General features: G+C 37.4%; 1 protein-coding gene across 5 annotated transcripts in view; it reads right to left on the bottom strand.

Moving 5' to 3' along the window:
• The window catches only part of camk2d1 (calcium/calmodulin-dependent protein kinase (CaM kinase) II delta 1), a 41,832-nt gene that overhangs the window by 5,809 nt on the left and 14,703 nt on the right, over positions 1 to 21,320 (bottom strand). For 2 of the 5 annotated variants that reach the window (XM_079455298.1, XM_079455302.1), the window contains exons 4-15: positions 17,942 to 17,996; positions 15,823 to 15,888; positions 11,912 to 11,984; positions 8,393 to 8,495; positions 7,940 to 8,023; positions 6,145 to 6,239; positions 5,698 to 5,820; positions 5,083 to 5,166; positions 4,841 to 4,883; positions 4,433 to 4,467; positions 992 to 1,036; positions 655 to 703 (exon numbers count right to left, since the gene is read on the bottom strand). In XM_079455298.1, the coding sequence (XP_079311424.1) occupies positions 655 to 703; positions 992 to 1,036; positions 4,433 to 4,467; positions 4,841 to 4,883; positions 5,083 to 5,166; positions 5,698 to 5,820; positions 6,145 to 6,239; positions 7,940 to 8,023; positions 8,393 to 8,495; positions 11,912 to 11,984; positions 15,823 to 15,888; positions 17,942 to 17,996 (855 nt within the window). Of the gene's footprint in view, positions 1 to 654; positions 704 to 991; positions 1,037 to 4,432; positions 4,468 to 4,840; positions 4,884 to 5,082; positions 5,167 to 5,697; positions 5,821 to 6,144; positions 6,240 to 7,939; positions 8,024 to 8,392; positions 8,496 to 11,911; positions 11,985 to 13,250; positions 13,324 to 15,822; positions 15,889 to 17,941; positions 17,997 to 21,320 lie in introns of all 5 variants that reach the window. The other 3 variants (XM_079455299.1, XM_079455300.1, XM_079455301.1) reach the window with 3 other exon arrangements.

The raw sequence follows: 21,320 nt of genomic DNA, 5'->3' as shown, positions 1-21,320 counted from the left end.
TTGGGCGTTATGTGCAAAAAAACAATCAGAGTTTCATCTTCCATTCCCTTAAAGAGCCAGTTGTGCTCGCGTCATGGCGGATTCGCGTCCTTGACTTTAGATAAGTTTTGAGTGGATTTTCAGTTCCTCAAAATAGCACCGCGCCAACAATGCGCCTGAGCACATCTCTTTTTTAGACCAACACGCACAAATGATCGCAAATGCATTTGCTATTTAAACAACGTGGCGCAGGACGGGAAAATGAGATCTGCGTCGGGCTGAAAAAGAGCAAAAACACTTGCGCTGGCAGTACAATAGGGCCCGATATCATTAACGGGACAATATCACAGATGCTTAACAATTCTGGACCAAAACAGCAATAAAGAGGAAGAGAAAGTGTGTGTGCGCGAGGGCCAGCTGTCATCTACATGTAAATAACAGCTCTGTGGACACATGACTGATCAAAATTTCCTTATTTCTGGTCTTTTTGACAGCAAGACACTCGTATGAAGCGAACACTTTGTGAAGCTGAAGGGTCAGAGGTCAGTGTACATCAGATCAGCTAGACGACAAGACCTGAATCTCAGCCCAATATTCTCAGCATTGCAAGATTCTTTTCATGAGAATGAATAAACAACAAAACGACAGAAATAAGACGGTGAGGTTACGCTGTACCTTTAATATCTTCATCTTCAATAGTGGTGTTGGTGCTCTCTGATGATTCCTGAATGAGATCAAAACACACACATGTAAATAAATAATGACCTACATTCACACACGACATACGAGCACACAAAAGGTTTCTCATTAAAACGCATGCGAGCGCTGTCTTCCACCTCTTTGTGCTTCATATGGATGCAAACTCGCCGAGTACAAAGCCGTGCTTAAAAACCAAGAAATGTATCGGATGTAGCGTACAAGTCAAACAAGAGATCAAGCACAGCCAGCTGGTTGTGATGGCAGAATAAACAGCCGTGTAACCTTTTAATGTCACAAGCATCATCAGTGATACCTTGTTTCCATCAGCAGGATTGTGGATAACGGTAGTCTGAGGCTCCTGATGCACGCGTGAAGAGAAAGACAAGAAATAATAATAAACTAAAAGACAGAGTTTAAACAACAAGTTACAGAGTTAAAGCACACAAAGCGTGCAAAACTACAATCATTCATTTACACATGCAGTCCAATCCAGATTAAGGTTCAAGTCATTCTGGTATTTGACCTATCATACAGCTTTTTGCATTTTATAATGTTTATTTGCATTAAAGTGTTAAAGCTTGTGTTGGGAATCGCTATCCGACATTTTCACTAAAGCGACAGTACAGCAAACTCAGCCAAAGCATGAAGCAAAGCAAGAATATATCTGAGAACTCAAGATCATCACTTGAATGTTCGAATAGGTTTGTTATTGTGTGTATATGTGTGAACTCTGTGTGCTTGAACAATATTTGGTGATTATAGCGGTGAATTCCTTTAAGTATCCAGCAATGATTTCTGGGAAATAATGTCAGTAGACAAAGCTTAATATCAAAGTGAATTCTCGCTCCAAACTCTTAGAATCTCATTATGGCTAATGGTTTATTCATTGTTTGTTTTGTTTAAAAAATATACGTTTTCAAAGAAGAATTGGAAAGGTGTGCAGCAAACCTGGGAAAACAGTATTTAGAAATAGCATGATGCACCTGTGAAGCATGCTTAGAGATCAACATAATACGCTAAAAGATTAAGAGTTTATTTGCAAACACAACAATAAAAAATATGATTTTAAATCAATTTCTTTACAAAGCTATCATGTTCTGATTGCATTTTATTGTATTAGTTAGGTGAAATTTTGAGTTATTATTACTTAATCAAAACAACTCAACTGAAGTTGATATTACTTGAAATCTACAAGAAACGAGATTTCTTTTTATTTTTAATTGATTTTGCAAATGAACTCTTCATATAATGTTATTTTATTAGTGAGTAACTGTTTCTCATTTAAAACGGCCATTTTTTACTGTAGCTCGGAAAACCTCTCAAGCCTAAATGATTCTGTTTAAATGAGAAAACATTTGATTCTACAAGAAACAAGCAATTGTTAAAGATTCCAATAAATGACAGATGGAAAAAAACAGAACAAAACACACCAACGCATTACAGTAAAAAAATATGTTTTTGCTCTCGTGCTGAACTGAAAGTCTTAAAGAACGGAACTCAATTTGTAGTGCTAACCATATCAAAGAACAACCCAACAATAAACATGAACATAAATAAACCTTAGAGCACACAAAACAACACGTGATCAATAGTGTTTTGACATCAACGTGGCTTGAGCCCTTATGAAATATCCAACACATCAAAAAGTCCAACATATCCGTTTACAAACCCTTATTTGCTCAACAATAGTCGTCACATAAGTAAGGATGACCCGATGTTCATCATCAACTAATTTTATCCATAAACTGTTGGAACTTGCAAAACATAACTTTCCGATATTAAAGAAAAGATAAGTGATGATTTGCTAAATAATGTGCTTAAGTTTGTCTCTCTTCATCTGCACCAACTATACACACTTCACGAAATATATGCTTACAGTATATGCTCCTTTGCGATATTTCAATCATTTCAACATATTGTGCAGCCCTTCAAAACTATACAGCAGAAATACATCACGACAGCCACGGAGAACCAAACAGGCGTCTACATCTAAATACCGATCTATGGCAAACATCTGTAGCACAAAACTGTAGCACATCTCACCAATGCAAGTTCTGTAGAGTCAGATCTTCTTTTCTGCAGTTTGGTGTGTTTAACACATAAAAGTGTTTTATTATCATATTTTCATCCTTCTAAAGTTGTGCATTGACCGTGTCATCTAAATAGATCTGCATCCGTCTTTGAATACTATTCACTTTGCTGGTAATGAGAAAGTAGTAAGACAATATACATACTGCACTACAATCACATCAATTTTGTTCACCACACATCTCGGTTGTGTTGGTTTTTCATTAACATACAAAGACACAACGTCGCCAGTTCGTCTTCATGTGGTGACCGTGACATTACTGTGTGACCAAGTTCTGAGGACGTCTTGGCAACGTTACATTTCTGTCCAGACGCTCCAGAAACATCGTCATCACCTCCTCAAATAACGTTGTGAATTAATCCCATGGAGAACGTTGTAGCGACGCGGTGTACTGGTCTTCATATAACCTGAACACTGCTCATTTGATTAATGAATCTGGTCATTTTTATATATTATGATATTATGTGAAAAAAATCTATTATATAGTTAAAACGGATGCTATAAATCAGATTTTTCACAGCTATTAAAGTGAATCTTAAACATAATATTTATTAATCTCCGTTATTCTTCTATATTGTGTTGAAGATTTAGATTATTTATGTCATTTACTTCAGTATGTACAGTATGTAATTAAAATGTCTGATGCTGATGTGCAGTGCTGTGTTACGTTTTATCAATTGTTACTTTGTATACATATTCGAATAGAAAATTACTCAAATTATCCATAAAACTTTATCTTTAACACACAGATTAAAACTAACAGCACAGTTATCAACATTTGATGTTTAGGTGCATGATTTTTCATAGTCAAGTAAGTGCCATTTTCAGGATTGTCACATCCATAACGCTAAATATTTGATGTTGTACAAAGAGGCATCCCTTCTTCATTTCTTAAATATTATTACTTTAGGATTGTGCATTTTCATTCACAGAAATCCTACAAAGTTTGACTTCTCCCAAAACTGTCCTTTTCTTGTCACAACCATAACTCGTGTTCATTTCGCTTTTTAAAATAGAAAATTGTTCATAGACTGACATTTCCCTGATGTTTAGACTCTATCCACAACGGTTTAGTAAAACATAAACAGATGGTTCAATATATTCGTACAAATAGATTCTCTGAGCATTTTTATGTCACATCCATAATGCAAAATGTCGCCTCCATAACACTGGAATTGCCCAACTGTGTTCACTGGGAAGCTGCGTCCCAAGTCGCATACTTACACGCTAATCTACGCCATTTTGTAGTAGATCAAGTAGCGTGTGCTCATATTGAATTACCAACAAGAAGAAGTGCACTTCAAGTACCGGCTGATGCACTTATTCAAGCGGATAACAAATAAAGTGAGGAATGCTGGGACACAACTACGCACAGATGCACACGGGTTTAAAAATCCAAACCCAACACACCATCGGCAGGTTATTTATATATCATTTTAATCAGAAAATGATTCCTGACACAAACCACAAGAACACGTTGGTGTATTTTTGCCTGAAGCCCCAGGGACATGTTAAATGCATAATAAATACATGCTTTCCGAAGCCACGATGCACATGCTCACTCATTAAACATGCGAAGCTAACATGTATGCGCAGTCAAGCCTCCCGTGTGTCTTAGAGTTTACATGAACTTGACATGCGTAATGTGCAGTGCAGTAAACCCACCTTAACCCCGTCGGGCTTCTTGTACGGGTTCTTGCCTGTTGAGTGAAATGTAAAATAAGAAAAGAGGCATTTGTGAAGGTCATAAAGGGTTAAACAGATGCATATATATGTCTAAAAATGCTCATCGTGCTTTCTTTCCTCATGATCCGCTGGCCTAAAAACCCCAAACCTCTGAATAAACATGATTCATAATCAAAGATTTACATAATGTAATGAAATATGATTTGAAAGGCATATCAAATATGAATTTGTCTCAGGGAGCGAGGTTAAAAGCGTTCGTTTGTGACGTGAAACGAACCGTTACAGTAATGAAGAATTTATCCTATTATTCAAAATATTGTGTTGAACTGCAATGTGATAAACATTCAGACGCCAAACAAGAACCAAATAAACAAGACGATCTCTTACTTGAGAAGTTTCGTGTAGCCAGCATGGTAGTGAGGATAGCGCCCTAAAAACGGTTCAGAAAGAACACGGACAAGACTCAGACGGTGTCAAATATTAATACTGCTAACCATTAAGCGCTTAGACAACTATTAAACCACGAGACCGCCAACCCGTTATTGTGCAAAAGTGCACATAGGTCTTTGAAACTTCGACAAAGTTTAAAGTGAAATGAAAGTGAATGACTTCATCACACGGCGTCTTACTTTCAGTTTCCTCCTGGCGTTGAACTTCTTCAGGCATTCCACAGTTTCCTGTCTGTGCATCATGGAGGCCACGGTGGAGCGTTGCTATGACAACACAGAATTAAAGCATGAATCAACCGGTTGTTAAATCTGAGCCAAAGAAAATGACAATGAATGCATCATATTGCTACAGTGTGTCATAATGTAAGATCTAAAAGTCTATTTTTGATTTCTTTTATTGCATAATCAGAATAACAATTTGTGACGAGAGTTATACTAAAAATAAACAAGAAGTTTGTTATATTGGGAGTGCGCTCTGATGGACTCCAGCTGACATTGAAAACTGTTTATAGAATGATCCAAAGCACATCTGGTGATGTTAATGAACACAAGGCTTGTTGACTCTCCGTACAAAGGAATACAAATACAAATGCACGTCACAAATGTGCTTACATTGCATTACTGACATAGAGAAATAGAGAGTTTTACATTCACTTTTTTACTTGTATTTGATTTACATTCAAACTCTAAAACGTATCAGGAATTGGTTTATTTTTAGATGCCTCTGTATGTGTGTGAGTGTATGCATGGCTGTGTGCATGCACGTATTCCATGTATGTGTGTGTGTAGACATACACAGATCCAGGGGTGCTTGAGGGCTTCGGCAGCTGTGATGCGTTTGGCCGGGTTTATGGTCAGCATCTTGTTGATGAGATCTTTGGCGTCTGGTGTTACTGTGTCCCACTCAGGAGACGGAAACTGCAAAACAACCACAACCGTCAGACCTTACTCTGCAAAACTACACAACATTTAATGCATAAACTGGCATTCTGTCCAATGTGCGGATTGTGTACTGGAATGTTTGTGTTATAATCATTTACTAGTCATGTGATGTGCACCGCATCACTTTCAGAAAGTCCTGCATGTGTTGTTAATGAATAACAGCGAGATTGTCCTTAGGACGGAAAAACGCACTGGGAAAATAGTTCAGTCTCATCCATACAAACAGCCAAACTGGTTGAATTGATTTAACAAATGTGTTTTGCAAATGAACTGTGATCGTGTTCATGAGAGAAATCTCACATCATAAGCACCGGCTTTAATCTGCTGGTACAGTCGATGTTGATCTTCGTCCCAGAAAGGAGGGTAACCCACAAGAAGAATGTACAGAATCACACCTGTCAAGAAAACAAGACAACCATCTGAACAGTCTAAATCCACCGTATAAATCAGTCAAGACTAAAGATGGAAAGATGCAGACATGCTCGGGCTTTTACTGTGTGATGTTTATGTGGCTATGCTGTTAAAATTATTTTTCCTCCCATTCACAAATGCCAAAGATGGTAAGCTGTGTTTTAACACGATTGAGTGCCCATTAAATGATAGAAGTGTTGCTATTCCACCGAGAGCGGAGAACATCATTTGCCAAGCGACTGCTCTCCATTTCCCAAACTCTAGCTTTATGCTGGATTTTATTTCACAGTTTATCAGATTCTCGCAGCAAAGGGCCGTGGAAGATATAAACAAGACTTTAAATCAGAAATATCAGCTGAAACACATATGTGTAGGATGAAATGTGTTTGGAAAGAAGATAACAAAGGTTTGTGCCAAGACGCATTGTGACAAGGTAATCCAAAACTGGCAAAAGATTAGAAATGAAGGGAAAACGAAGTAATATAAAAAGATTTAAAAATGTAATCGTATGACTTTTCTGTGATTATTCGTGATTAATCGCACTGTTAAGTAAAAATCGATAATGAAGTAGTGTATTATGCACTTTTATTTTAAAATTTTCTGCTATATGAACAAAACTTCAATAAGATTTGGTTTGCAAACACTTTAAACAAATAATGTGCTTACTTTCTGGTAAAAGAAAAAAATATTTCTTGTAAATCTCAAATTTAAACAATGTAATCAAACTAACTATGAAACCAGAGCTATCTGCCACTGCCAGAACATTAACGTTCCATCTAGTTTTATATAGAAAAACAAGTTATAATGATTATTGATTTTTATTGACTCCCTTTCAACACAAAGTGTAACGTGTAGTATTGTATTTAAAGCATATCTTTAACAACTAAATTATTGTATGTATATAAGGAGAACACAATTCCTTTAACATGAGTGAATGTTTTGGGCTCGCCCTGCGATGTATAATGAACATTATGAACAGAGATCTTTATTATGCTGCTGCCCCTTTAAGAGCGCTTCATACAGATCTACGGATCTAATACACTATTGACGTGTCCGTTTTGTTTCCCAGTTGTTAACGTTCATAAAACTGACTAATATGGGAATTTAGACTGAATTTAGACTCTCTAGGCGCACATGTTTAAACATGCTTTCTGCATTACCCTCAAACTGCATACAACACACGAAATACAATTCCTTGTCATTGCTGTTTTGTACCTTAGACGGGGACATTTTTTTATCCTGCAGGCTATTGATTTCCTTCCGCTTTATTTTGGGTTTATCAGAAATTGCATTAAATAAGCCCGCACATATCACGTCTTTGTGGGGTGAGGGCACTGATAGATAAGCGCATGGCTGAAGGACGGGAGACGAAATGGAGTCGATTGTTCTATCAACTCGGCCATCCGGGAGAGATTTAAAAATGACATGTCCATGTACGATTTCGATACTTTTCTCCGTTCAGTTCTGGTGTTCCTGGTTCATGTATGCGCTTCAGCAGTCATAGGCCAACCCCGAATGCTCTCATTGGTTGAGACTCCCACAACATGTTAGTGGGACAATAAGTTTTTACTTTTGGGTGTACTGTCTTTTTCAGATTTTCATTTTTGGTTGAACTGGCCCTTTAAGACTTTATAAAGTACAGTCTGGCTGCCTGTGGGAAATCTGTGAAAGTTTGGACGCGTACCACATGCCCACATGTCCACCGGTTTGCCATAGGGCTCCTTCCTCAGAACCTCAGGAGACAAATAACCTGGAGTCCCAGCGAAACCTACAACAAAAAAGCACCAACCTCATTTAAACTTCACAAAAGTTAGTCAAGTGATTTTTTTTATGGTCTAGAAAATGAGTTCCCATGAATTCTCTTAAGAAGAATTTACTTAAGGCATTTTAGTATTACAGCCTAATTCTAAAATAACATTTGTCCCTGATGTCCCGTCACGCCCATGAGGCAGAAGAGCATTTAATGAGAGAGAGAGAGAGAGAGAGCCCTAGAGATCAGACTAAATATATACAAACGACATCAGAGGGAAAATTTATATAATACAGTTTTTAAAGGCCTCAGTTTTACATTCTACACAAATACTCACAATCAAATATAACACAACATATAAAATAATTCACAAAACAACATACTAACCAAACCAGGCCTGTTGGTCTCCCTGCACCTCGATGGCCAGACCGAAATCAGCCAGTTTAACCGCTGCTCCCTTCAGCTTACTGGCTAAAAGAAGATTCTCTGGCTTTGGGTGTCATAAAAACATCTAAAGGTTATATATACAGGTTATATATTTATTTATATATATAAATCAGAACAGTCAAAAGAAGACCTGGGTCAAAAATGAACACTGAGCACACTTTATATTTCTACAGAAAATGGAAATAGACTTCTAAATGTGATTAAATGCTAAATGTATATTAGAATGACTATTTCTAGAGCTCTTATGTAGCACATTTTTGACCAAAGTCTCCCAAAATGTGACTTTAGCCTTAAGGGTTATGCAGGGACTCCAGGATGTTCATTTACAACAGTCAACCAATCAACAAATGTTACAAAATTGTTACATTCAAAAACCATCAAACACAAAATTTGAAACTTCATCTGTCTCATGAAAGGCAGTTCAGACATAATATAAGTTATTGAAAAAGATCTACAGCCACCCGTGCATAACCCTGTCAGACTTGAAAACACATTTTCATTCAGTGTGTAGTTCTGCACATGACAGAAAGAAAGAAAGAAAGAAAGAAAGAAGGGGGGAAGGGATGAAAGAAAGAAACTTTATACAATATTCTCATGATATACTGCGTGTCATGAGTTAGTGTGCAGTTAGTGATGTCATCATTGTGCAAATCAAGGTGCTACATGCTACAGGTGATGTCAATCAAACTGTCATGCAGCCATTGCTTGTGCATACCTTACAGACCCTATTGTCCTGAAGAAACTGAATTATTACACTGTCTGAAGAGAACGAGAGAGATGCATGCATGTGCAACACTTGACTGACATGTTGCTAGGCTGTTAAAGATGCGATGGACCAGTATACCATTGCTATGTTGATTGAGTTTTTTGTAAGGTCACTGATGTATGCGGTTGCTAGTGTGCTCTGGGGAGTTGCTAGGGCATCGATATGTGGTTGCTAGTGTGCTCTGGATGGTTGCTAGGGCATCGATAAACGGTTGCTAGTGTGCACTGGGTGGTTGCTAGGGCATCGATAAACGGATGCTAGTGTGCTCTGGGTGGTTGCTAGGGCATTGATAAACAGTTGCTAGTGGGCTCTGGGTGGTTGCTAGGGCATCGATAAACGGTTGCTAGTGGGCTCTGGGTGGTTGCTAGGGCATCGATAAACGGTTGCTAGTGTGCACTGGGTGGTTGCTAGGGCACCGATAAACGGTTGCTAGTGGGCTCTGGGTGGTTGCTAGGGCATCGATAAACGGATGCTAGTGTGCTCTGGGTGGTTGCTAGGGCATCGATAAACGGCTGCTAGTGGGCTCTGGGTGGTTGCTAGGGCATCGATATACGTACAAATACTTTCCTGTGGCTCAGTGTATAGAGCACAACGCTAGCAATGCAAAGGTCATGGGTTTCGATCCCAGGGGATTGCACGTAGTCTTTGAATTGTACAGTACAATGAAATATAAGCCGCTTTGGATAAAAGCATCTGCCAAATGCATAAATGTACATGTAAATGTAGTTGCTAGGGTATCGAAATGCGGTTGCTAGTTTGCTCTGGGTGGTTGCACACCAAAGATGATCATTTTGGGGGGTTGGTGAAATCCTAAGAAGCCATAACTAGGGACCTGTCAGCATTAGATACGGCATCAGAAGAACTGAGGACAGCTAATTACAGAGAGATTCATTTAAGAACAGACTGATGTTTTCTTTTGTTAGTGAAGATAAAAGTGATGATGACAATGGAGAGTGGATCCCTTGAGGTTTGCATCAACAGGAGAATACAGTAGTACATTATTGCTCGACACATTAACACAATTAAACCTTCTGCATTTCAAATGCTAAGCATGGCATTAATTCCCACACAGGTGATCACTGCACTATATTGCTTTTGTAAATGACTGTTATGCAACGCCTTACCGCCGCCTGTGTAAACTACAAAATCTAAATTAAATTGAAACTTGCTGAGGGCAAAATACTAACAGCTCATTCCTCAAATTGTTAAACAAGTAACAACACGGTGAACCGCATCACTTCTTTACTGTCTTTCAAGTGACATCCACAGCATTCAACTCCATAACAGATGCTTGTGTTATTTGTGATTTATACGTTTACACGCATACAGCTACTTTTAAATGGCGGTTAATGGAGAACGGTGCTTTTTGCTTCCATAATAATGTTGTTACGTCATGCATCTTCAATATTCATTTTGCTCTGATGCCAAATACTCAAATAAATAAATGAACTGAGGGAATCACAGGTATTAGAAAAAGGTTTTAAAAATAAGAAAGGAAGGAACATAAACTGTAGTTTATGAGATGAGAGTCTTACATTATCAGCTTATTCTACCCATATGAAAACTTCAGTAAACTGCAGTAAAGTTTAGTATTTACCATAGTAAACTGATTGTCTACTGTATAGTAAAGCATTCTGTAGTATTAACGATAATAATCTGATCATCTGTATTAAATACTGTAGTAAACTGGTATTTATCATTGTAAATTGAAGTATACTGTAGTATATTATGGCAATTAATACACTTAATCTTAATGTATACTATAGTGTACTATAGTAGAATGAACTATAGTACAGAATTGATAATCTGTAGGTAACGCTGTGATGTACTTCAGTATTGACTATAGTGAGGTTTAAAAACACTACATTTGACGTCTACGTGAGACACCCAATTATAAACCAATCCTGCTGCGCACACACACACATTTATATTCAAACAGGGGTTTTTTGGCTCTTGTTTCTCTCAGCTTTGTTTTTTTTGGTGTTTTTATATGTGTAAGTCACAGCTCACCATGGTAACGGTAGGAACCAGCCAATAGTCGAGCAGAATATGGGTGCAATGCAAATGCAGGTGAAGATTATTAGAGGACAGAAACAATGTCCTGGTTGCACCTGCCTCATTTGATAAGCAAATGACCAAGAGACTCTTGCCGGAGTCTAAAGATGGATCGAAACACAATGACCACCTAACCCCCATAAACCCACCGGTAAACGGCTGATGATATCTGTTTAGCATCATTGAAACAAATTTACTGGGTTTCACTCGACCGCATACTAGTGAACGGAACAGGTAAGCGTTAAAGTTTGACGTCAATTTGGGTCGGAGCGTTTGTATGCACGGATGAAATTCTGCATCAAAGCTGCTTCTCCGTTGCCATGACAACCGGCCCGTGACGTCTTTTCCTTTCCACAGGCTCCAGATCAAGCTCAGATGATTATTAAATCATGAATTACTGCAAATTATTTTAAATTATTAGAAAGAAACTGTGTTGGTAACATTTACGAATCCATAAATGTGATTAAAGTTTTATGAAAATGGAATAGTCATTCAGCCACAAAAGGCTCTGCTGCACGCCTCAAAACCATTCAAACTACAGGTCTTGGATCAGTGTAAGAGGGCCCCGGGAAGAAAGAGGCAGGTGAAAAGTTGAAGAAAAGTATTTGGTTTATGAGACCTCCAGCATCTCTACTCACCTTCAGGTCACGATGGACTACTCCCATCTGATGGCAATGAAGAACGGCTTCAAGGATCTGCTGAATGCAATGACTGCATGCAGACACCAGGGGGCGTGGGTTAGTGACAATCACACACACACACACACACACACACAGCATTGAGAGTGGGAGAGTCTGACCTCAGAGGTGAAGTATAAGACGATTATGACCACATGACATTCGCAGCTTCAGATTGTATTGTGAGTCAAGTGAGATTTTTCAGCTTTTTCATCTGACCTATCCACTTTGATCATTTGCTCTCAAATGTTTTTTCTTTTCTTTATTTTTACACAAAGAAAGCATCATTTGAACAGCCATTGTTGCCAAGTAACTAAATCACGGTAAAAAAATACCGCTATAAGTCAAAAGTCGATTCGGGCCAAAAAGAAAACATAAAATAAAAAAGCAAAACTATTTTGCTCAAGATTCCTTCTACATTAAATTAGTTTCATTTTTAAAATTAATCTTTCATTCTTTCATTACTTTTTTTGTCCGAGCATCACTTTGGTTGTATAAAATACAAAAATTAAATAGTTTTTTTATAGATTAAAAAAAACAATTATTTAATCAGATTAAATAAATGCTTTCACACACACAAGGTATTTTCTTTGGTACTCCAAGCCTCCAGTGCAAACAAATATGAAAAATATTGACAGGTTTGCTTTTGGCTTAAAGAATCAACACATGTCAAGATCAACTGTAGAAAACTTGCTAAATAGCAAACAGGAAATATTCTAATGGTCTCATCGGTGTTGATGTCATTAAAGATACAAAAAAAACAGTTATTTAATAAACTAAACAAATATTTACCGAGGTAAAAATCACACAAAAATAAATTGAAGAATTGCTTCATATAAAAATGTATTGCGTTTATATTTAATTTGAATAGCCTGAACCAAAAAGCAGAAGAAAAAAAGAATTATATTAATTTAATTGTTAATATCATCCAGCCCTCCTGTGCGTGGTCAAAACATTTAAGTCTAATTTGTGTAATGAAAGCTTATAACAGTCCCGGCCATCATCACCTCTTCCCAGTCTCAATGCTGAAGTGCTGTCGGCTTCATTAGGACTTCTGTGTGCTTGACGTCTGAAACCTTGACTTCTGAGTCAAACACACAGCTCCCAAACCCTGCACATTACTGAGGTTCTACATGCACATGTCTTCATTGGGTTGTGTTATCTGTCCGCCAGATCACCGCCGCACACCCCGTCCGGTGTACAGCCGTGTTTCCAGAGGTCAGGTGTGGGTGAGTAACAGGCCAAGCTTCTGACACCAAAACCAGCGGCTGACTGGTGGTTTAGAGCCTGTCGTACTAACCTTTAAGTCTCGATGTACAATGCCATTTACATGACAATGACTAACACTCTCTAGAATCTGCTGTATGCAATGACTGCCAGGAAGAAGAGAAACAGCCAAGAAGCCGGAGGAAAGAGAACAGTTCAGCACACAAAGAAAACAAATGACGAACAAACAGAGCAAACAAAAAGCAACACTTTTGGAGCAAAAGCCAGAACTTGAACTGCATGAAATCCTATTCTGAATGAGTATTCTTGGATCGTTTTCTAGGAAGAATATCCTTAAAGCAGAGGTACAAGCGATTTCATGCATTCTGACTTCTTTAAACTGTTAAATGCGCTGGCTTATCAAGCTTAACATGGTCAACTTGTCAACTAACATTTATTGTATTGAGTATTTTGGGTTCGTACAGGTTTCGGAAAGTTGTTTTTGAACATGGATTCCCGTTACAATGAAAAAAGCAGGCCCACGCGTCATCCAGCGTGAGAAATAGCACGCCCATCAATGCCGCTTCACTTGGCTGACGGAAGTTCAGCCGTGTTTGTTAGTTCGGTGCATTTGGGTGATGAATGTTATATAAAAGGTGGATATAAGGTTGGATTTGGAGATCGTTCGAAACGGATAGATGGCTCTCGTCCAAGCGCTAAAAGATGCCGGACGTGAACCACAGGCGGTAAGTCAAACTAAGTCATGTGTCTGTGTTTCGTTGGCAATCAACGTTCTGTAGTTCCGCAATAATAGATGTGCACTACGATATACATGCATATCTTCCTATTCTCAATATTTCTACGCAAACAGCATTACGATGCTCTGTACTTCATCCTTTTTACAGTGATTGTGTTGATAAAGCATCGAGTAAGTCGACACAGGCTGAAGTACATCTGTGCAACACACATTTACCTCCTCAGGGACAACCAGCCATGTTTTCAATAAACCAGAAGTTTTATTTCATAAAACTGTAGTAGTAAAAAAAACTGCTAGTGCTGAAATACAATATACACTAGACATCTCATATTCAAGATATATTCAATTATAAAACTCTTCATATGATGAAACAGTTATAGCCGGTGAACGCATTCATCTTGTACAGAAAGTTGCAAAGTAACTCATTGAGAAAAGGATTTTTGCAGTGAATATATATCATTTGATATGAATCTGATAAGTCAAAGTTTATTTTTATGAAACATTTGTATTGGTTTTTGTATCACAGCGATACAAAAGTGAACATTTTCCAAAAGGCGCAAGCAGCACACAGAGAAGAAGTCTGAAGCAAGTTAACCCATAACAGATGGGAAAAATTAAAGGGACACTCCATCCAAAAAAATACAGATTCTGTCATGAATTACAAGTCGTTCCAAATCTGAATAAACTTTTTTTTCTGTTGAACACGCAGAAAGATATTTGAAAAATGTTAGCAATTGACAATGGTAGTCAATGATGTCCCAGAAATGTCAGTCGCTTACATTTTTCCAGATATCTGTCTTTGTGTTCAACCGTTCAAAGACATGTATCCAGGTTTGGATCAACTTGAGGTCATGACAGAATCTTTTGGGTGAGCTGTCCATTTAAAAGTGTCGAGCACTGGAGTCCAAATATAGTCAATGAAGACATTTCATCATCAAAACAGATACTGTACATGTATGACATATTATAATATAATGATAATATATTATAATCACGTTTACAGTACTTTACAATGGAAGTCTATAGAGAAAGATGTTAAGATACAAATGTGACCCTAGACAACAAAACCAGTCTTATGGGTCAATTAGTTGAATTTAGATCAACTGAAAGCTGAATAATGAAGCTTTTTATTGATATATTGGTTGTTAGGATCGGACAATATCTGGTGGTGTATACGATAGTGTAAAACTCTGGAATCAAAGGGTGCAAAAAAATCGAAATATTGAGAAAAATTCCTTTGAAGTTGTTTATCAGAGGCGCTGTAGCAGGCCATCCATTCACAAAAATAAAGTTTTTATATATTTCAGGACATTTACTAGATATCTTAATGGAACATGATCTTTACTTAATATCCTAATGAATTTTTGGTATAAAATAAACAATAGATAATTTTGACCCACACAATGTATTTTTGACTTTTACTAAAAATGCTCCCGTGCTACTTAAGACTGGTTTTGTGATCCGGGGTCACAAATGTGATGCATGTGTTGTTTTTAAAGTTAAATCTTTCAGTCGTGGTGAGATTCATTTCACTTTATTTACTTTGAATGGTGTGTAATCAGGTTTACCAGCATTCCACGATCAAATATCAGATGTGCTTTGTAAATGCTTGATTTTTAAAGTTTGTTTTACGTTACATGAGAATTGAAACGTTGGTTTTGTTTACTTTTAAACAACACAATGCTTTTGCCTATAGACTTTCACTGTAAGTACATGACCGTATAAACACATACTGATCAATAATAAACCATAGAGCTGTCCATCAAGATTAGCTTCAACAAATCACAACATATTCCTTAAAGCTACGCATGACAGTAACACTACATTGCTATAAAACCTCTGTTGTTCATTTAATCCCTTCTGTTGTACTTGCATTAGATTATTCATGGATGTAAGTACATGCACTAACCTGGCATCTGCTTCACTGTAGTATTCTCTGGCCACAATATCTTCAAACAATTCCCCTCCCGTGACTCTGAGAAACATTTACACACATCAGAAAGTTTCATTTCACAACTGAAGTCACAATTTAAAAAGACAAATGCATCATAGTTAAGTTTATTTGCAAAATTATTGTTACTTTATCAAAACAACCCAACTGCAGTTTGACTGATATTTATTTGAATGCACAATAAAAATGATCTGTTTTTGCAAATGAATTCTTCAGTTGCATCTACAATATTATTATTGCAGTTTGATCCACCAGAGATATTCAAGAAAAAAAAATAGTGGAGAGCCACCTCAGCCTTCTTACTTCAGTATTTTGGCGCATTTCAGAGTGAGATTGAATTTTGAATGAGAAAAATAGTGGGCACAGCTTTCGTCTACGATCTGATGTATAAAATAGCCATTGCCTTGACAGTTGAAGGGGAGGAGTTAAAGGATGATTCACATTTCACGTCTTCTTCGCGCACATATTTATTATTTTAAATGTAGACGCGTGGCAGGCACACAGAAATAGGTGGATCTTTTTTTCAGACGCGTCAGCGCTGCATTGAGATGAAAAAATCTCAACTTTTTCAGAAAGCCGCAAGCACATGTGACAAGAACCAACCAGCCAATATGGATAACCTGAATTTAGATGGAACACAGATGATCACAGCATAACTAAATCTAGTAGCAGAGTTATTGCAAGGTATTTTCAGTGTCTATAGTCCTTATATCATTTGTTTATTCCTTCTCGTCTCAAGGGCTATCGTGGCCCATGGATGCTTAGCGACGACAGACGCAAGGAGAGCGCAAAGTCCAGGCGGTTTGAAAAAAAAAGGTTGTCCGCGCGAAATGTGAATCGGGGCTAAGATGTATCAGTCATTACAGGACGGAAGTGCATTTTCAGATTTTAACTGAAGATTATGAGGGCACACAAATTTTAAAAAGAGAATGACTCTGATTGATGAACCATTTACAATAAACACTGCAATATTTCATGAAAAAATTGGCTTTGTATTATATTATTTCACAGGGACTTTAAAACAGGATGACTTCAGGTTATGATGAATGGAAAAAAGTGCCCCAGTCAGGCTGAATTTATGATAATCACAGTAAAATAATGATTATTGTGAGCAATTATACCACAATAGTCCAATAATGCTTCAATAATTACAAATCTTCTACACTTGTACACCTTTACTGCACACGGCTTTTAAACAATACTGATATTCAAAAAATGTAATCTGTCAAACACAGCCTGTGGCGCTTGGACTCTTTTCAAAAGCATCACAAACACACACACATGCAGTCAAGCACACAAACACACGTGCACAGGGTGAGAATGAAGTAAACACTAAGTGGGGAAAATAAAGGAAACAGCACATAATGAACCGATATAGCAATCCCAGAATGCATTACAACAACGTCTGCTGTAATCTCTATAGTTGGTTAATACAGGTGACTCTGTTTTGAAAAGTATGTATCAAGTTAATATTTCGCATTGGCTGGTAGCCAAGCAACAAGCAAACACGTCTCTGAAGCCGCTGCACATTTAAATGCATTTGAATGCAGTCGCTTTAACGGTATGGCTTGAGTTATGACAGCGTCTTTGAAGCTAGTGTAGACAGCAGACAGAGACGGCTGCTTGTAAATGACAGCCACATCTCACACAAAGATAGAAGTGCGAATAATGAAAAATGACAAAGATAACCGTGCCACCAACCATTATTTTATATTTATGATCAAAAGTGTATGTTAGATTTATTCGTCATACATATATACACATCAAAACTATTGTTTGATATCAATAAGAAGTCTAATTACAGGTTCAGTCTCATTATTTCACATTTACATTTAGCCATTTGGCAGACGCTTTTATCCAAAGCGACTTAAATTGCATTATCCTATAGATTTTACATAGGTATCTACAATCCCCTGGGATCAAACCCACAACCTTGCGTTGTTAACGCAATGCTATAACGCAATGCTCTTACTAAACAGGACATGTATGTGTGCGTCTATGTGCTGAAGGAAGGAGCCAGACTTTGAACGCTCTTATGAATGGTCACAGCGTCTGTCACACACAAATATTCACTCACAAATCAAAGACGAGGTAGTGAACACCCTCCTCTGATATGCTGTCATGGAGCCTTACTGTGGAGAGAGAGAGAGAGAGAGAGAGAGAGAGAGATTAAATTGCATGAAGCATCACACCATCATTAGAATGAGAGAGTTCTCACAGACGGAGAAACTCATCTACTCCACAAATTTCAATTATTTCTGCTTCTGCTTTCTTTCACAGTCCTGGTGCTTTATTGTTACGGCAGAATGAGGACACATCACTCGACACTCGCAGCATCTCATTTCACACAGATGAACTTCAGCACGGCTAGGCAATATATCTGGGATCATACTGCAATGCGGATTTCACAGATTCTGATGCGTGTGGGTGTAAAGTATAAAACCTCTTTAAATCACATGAGATGCATCCAGAAAACGCAAGGTGACAACATTAGCGCAGGGCCGATAGATGATGCCATCATCCGTCGCTGATAGACATGACGATGTTGAGCCGGCATCGTGATTCCAACAAATGTTTCGTTTTCATCACGAGACTCTCGCTGCAAATCGTGTTGTAAACAAATATGAACAAGGCTAAAGGGCGTATGAGCTCTGTAAAGATCAGACTGGCCTGACTTTATAACTGTGGCGCTCGCGCAGTTTCCGCAGACCCGCCTGACCTTTCAAACTGTATAAAGCGTAGCAAGGTTATTTTACTTTACTTCAACTTTGAAAACGTTCCTGTTCATTGAAATCAAATCAAATATTGACCTAAAAATGATTGGAAAAATTTAAAACGACAAATGTTTTTTAAAGCAAGTTTAAAGCAGTAAAAAAAATATATATATAATAATAAAAAAATTATTTAATCTTATATTGCAACATTTTAAATAAACCAATAAATTGTAAAATTAACACGAAAGCAAATTTAAAATATGAATAAAACTAAAATCAAAATTATAATCACTCTGCTGCGCAGCTCGTGTTGTATACAGAAGACACGCCTCACTTTCTGACTCTCTTATTGAATATAACATCAGAATAACAATACAATCTAGCCTCATGTATATAATTTGTTCATTTCTTCCCAAGCCTTGAAACCTACGGTATGGTTTTATTACAGTATAGAAATAGTTTGACTAAATATACAAATGTTTTTCTTCATAATATTGAGTATATGGAATCAGTAAGAGCTTGCTTTGAACCGCATAACAGCACACAAAATAGTTTACAGTTTGGTATAAGAGTAAACATTCTTTGTTTTGGAAAATCTATTGATGCAGGATCGATCATGTCAACCGCTTCATTTGAAACAAATGATGTTCAATTAAATGATTCCTGCAATAATCTCTCTTGAGAGAAAGTGACAGCTTGACCTTCTGATGAATAAATACGGATGGATTGCACGTCAGAAGAGAGACGGTGGAATCCCTCTGTATGAATATCTCCGGCATCTTCCCTCATCACTGATACGGACGGTTGCCTGAACCTGTTGCCATAGCAACAGAGAGACAACGGCTTTTCAGCCGACGGCTGCTTTGGAGAAGACATCCTTCTGTTTAGTTTAGGAATTAATGATGGTGTTATGGGTAACGGAGGCTGTTATGATGAAAGTGTGGCCACAAATGCTTATACGGAAATTGCAGTCAGTCATTCTCGTTCGTTATCGATTTAAAGGATACAGATAAAAACGCCATTTATAAAAGCCAAAAACTTTCACAGCCGTCAACATTCATTACCGCTAAAACCATCTAATGTAAGATCTCAAACAAGAGCGTGTTCCCAGGTTCACTTCAATGACTTTAGATTGTTCCAGTGTTAGAAAACGAACATACGGGGGTGGAAATATTTCACTTTATCTGTAGCTTTGTGTTACATCCATAATTACAGCAAGAGAAAACACCCACGTGTGTAATCCTGCAGCTGGCTCGGAGGTGGATGAGTGTGGGCAGAAGAGCTCGGCCAATTATAGCTGTAAAAGTCAGAGGTCACATTTACATAAATCACTTCATACTGAATGAATGCGAGATTGTCTCCATGTACTGGAGATGTTCACGGAGCACAACGATCTGTGATTTTTCTTGTTTGAGACGTGTTTTCCATAGTCCCGGTACTTCGTGTACAAATCGGTGCCTAAAAATAGAAAAGTTGGCGGTGCCTAATTTTTAGGGTTGTGGGATATTGGGGAAAAATGCGATATGCAATAGCATGCCAAATAATGCGATATTCGATACGATATTTCCTTTTCTAAAATCAATGTAAATTTTATTAAAATATATTAAAGAAATGATATAACCAACATATATTTCACATAATTTGAGGAAAAAGAAAGCATCACTGCAACTTCTCAAAGTTAACTTAACTGTTGCATTAAAAAAAAATCTAAAATCATTATTTTAACAAAAATAAATGTTAAAAAGTTGCGGATTGTTGATAGACTTGTGTCAGAGCACGCAAACGCTATCATGCGCACGCACGCATATCCCAACCAACATCGCGTGCCAGATAGATGCTACACTATCCGCATCCACCTAAAACATAACTATTGTACAATTAAATAGCTCATTTGTGGCAAACCATCACAATATGCATATTGCGATATGCACATGTGCGATATTTCGATATTTTGCAGAGCCCTACTAAATTTCATCCGCACCGGGTCTATCAGGTACTGAGTTTTTTGTGATGAAATGTGTTTCAATGACGTATGTGTACATTACACGAATCACGTGAAGGACATATTTTCCATTTTAAACTGCGTTTTGAAGTTTGCATCAGTGGATACGAGCGCTAAACCTTTCTATTGTTAAAACCTTTTCTAAATATTGAATGTTTAGGTTGCAGTCGAACCCTAGCTGTATTCTTTGATTCGATTGGTCACCACACTGGCTCTGTAAACAGTAACTCCCGCCTTCTAGCATTTGATTGGCCAATGGCCACCTTATTTGAATAATGATAATTCAGGAACATTACAATCTTATGTGCAGTATTGACATCGACCCATTCACAGATTGGAGAAGGACAATACAGCGTTTTATAATAAGGCCTAATTTAATAATAGTTACAGCGCAATGTAATACTTATTTTAAAGTTGTTACGTTTTCACAATTTAAGTCAACATTTTACCTTTGGTAGCCCATTATGAATGAACCAAGAATTGTATTTTACTAAACAAAGAACCCTTACATTTATGATATCTTATTGACAAACAAATGTTAACCGGTCACACTCTGTTAACAATGTAGCAGTTTTTGTATTTAAGTAATTTCTTATAATTAAGTGACTGCGATCATGATCTTAGTTTGCTATCCTCACTTACATAAATCAACTATAGTGTCTCATGAGTAATCCAACATTTGATCTGGTGTCTGAATAATCTTTTGTTGAGTGTATCAAACACTGAGTTTTGTGACATAA

Source organism: Barbatula barbatula, assembly GCF_947034865.1.
Source record: "Barbatula barbatula genome assembly, chromosome: 1".
NCBI classification, from domain to species: Eukaryota; Metazoa; Chordata; class Actinopteri; order Cypriniformes; family Nemacheilidae; genus Barbatula; species Barbatula barbatula.
Note: the sequence above shows the minus strand (reverse complement) of the source record. Positions and strands in the feature narration are given on the sequence as shown.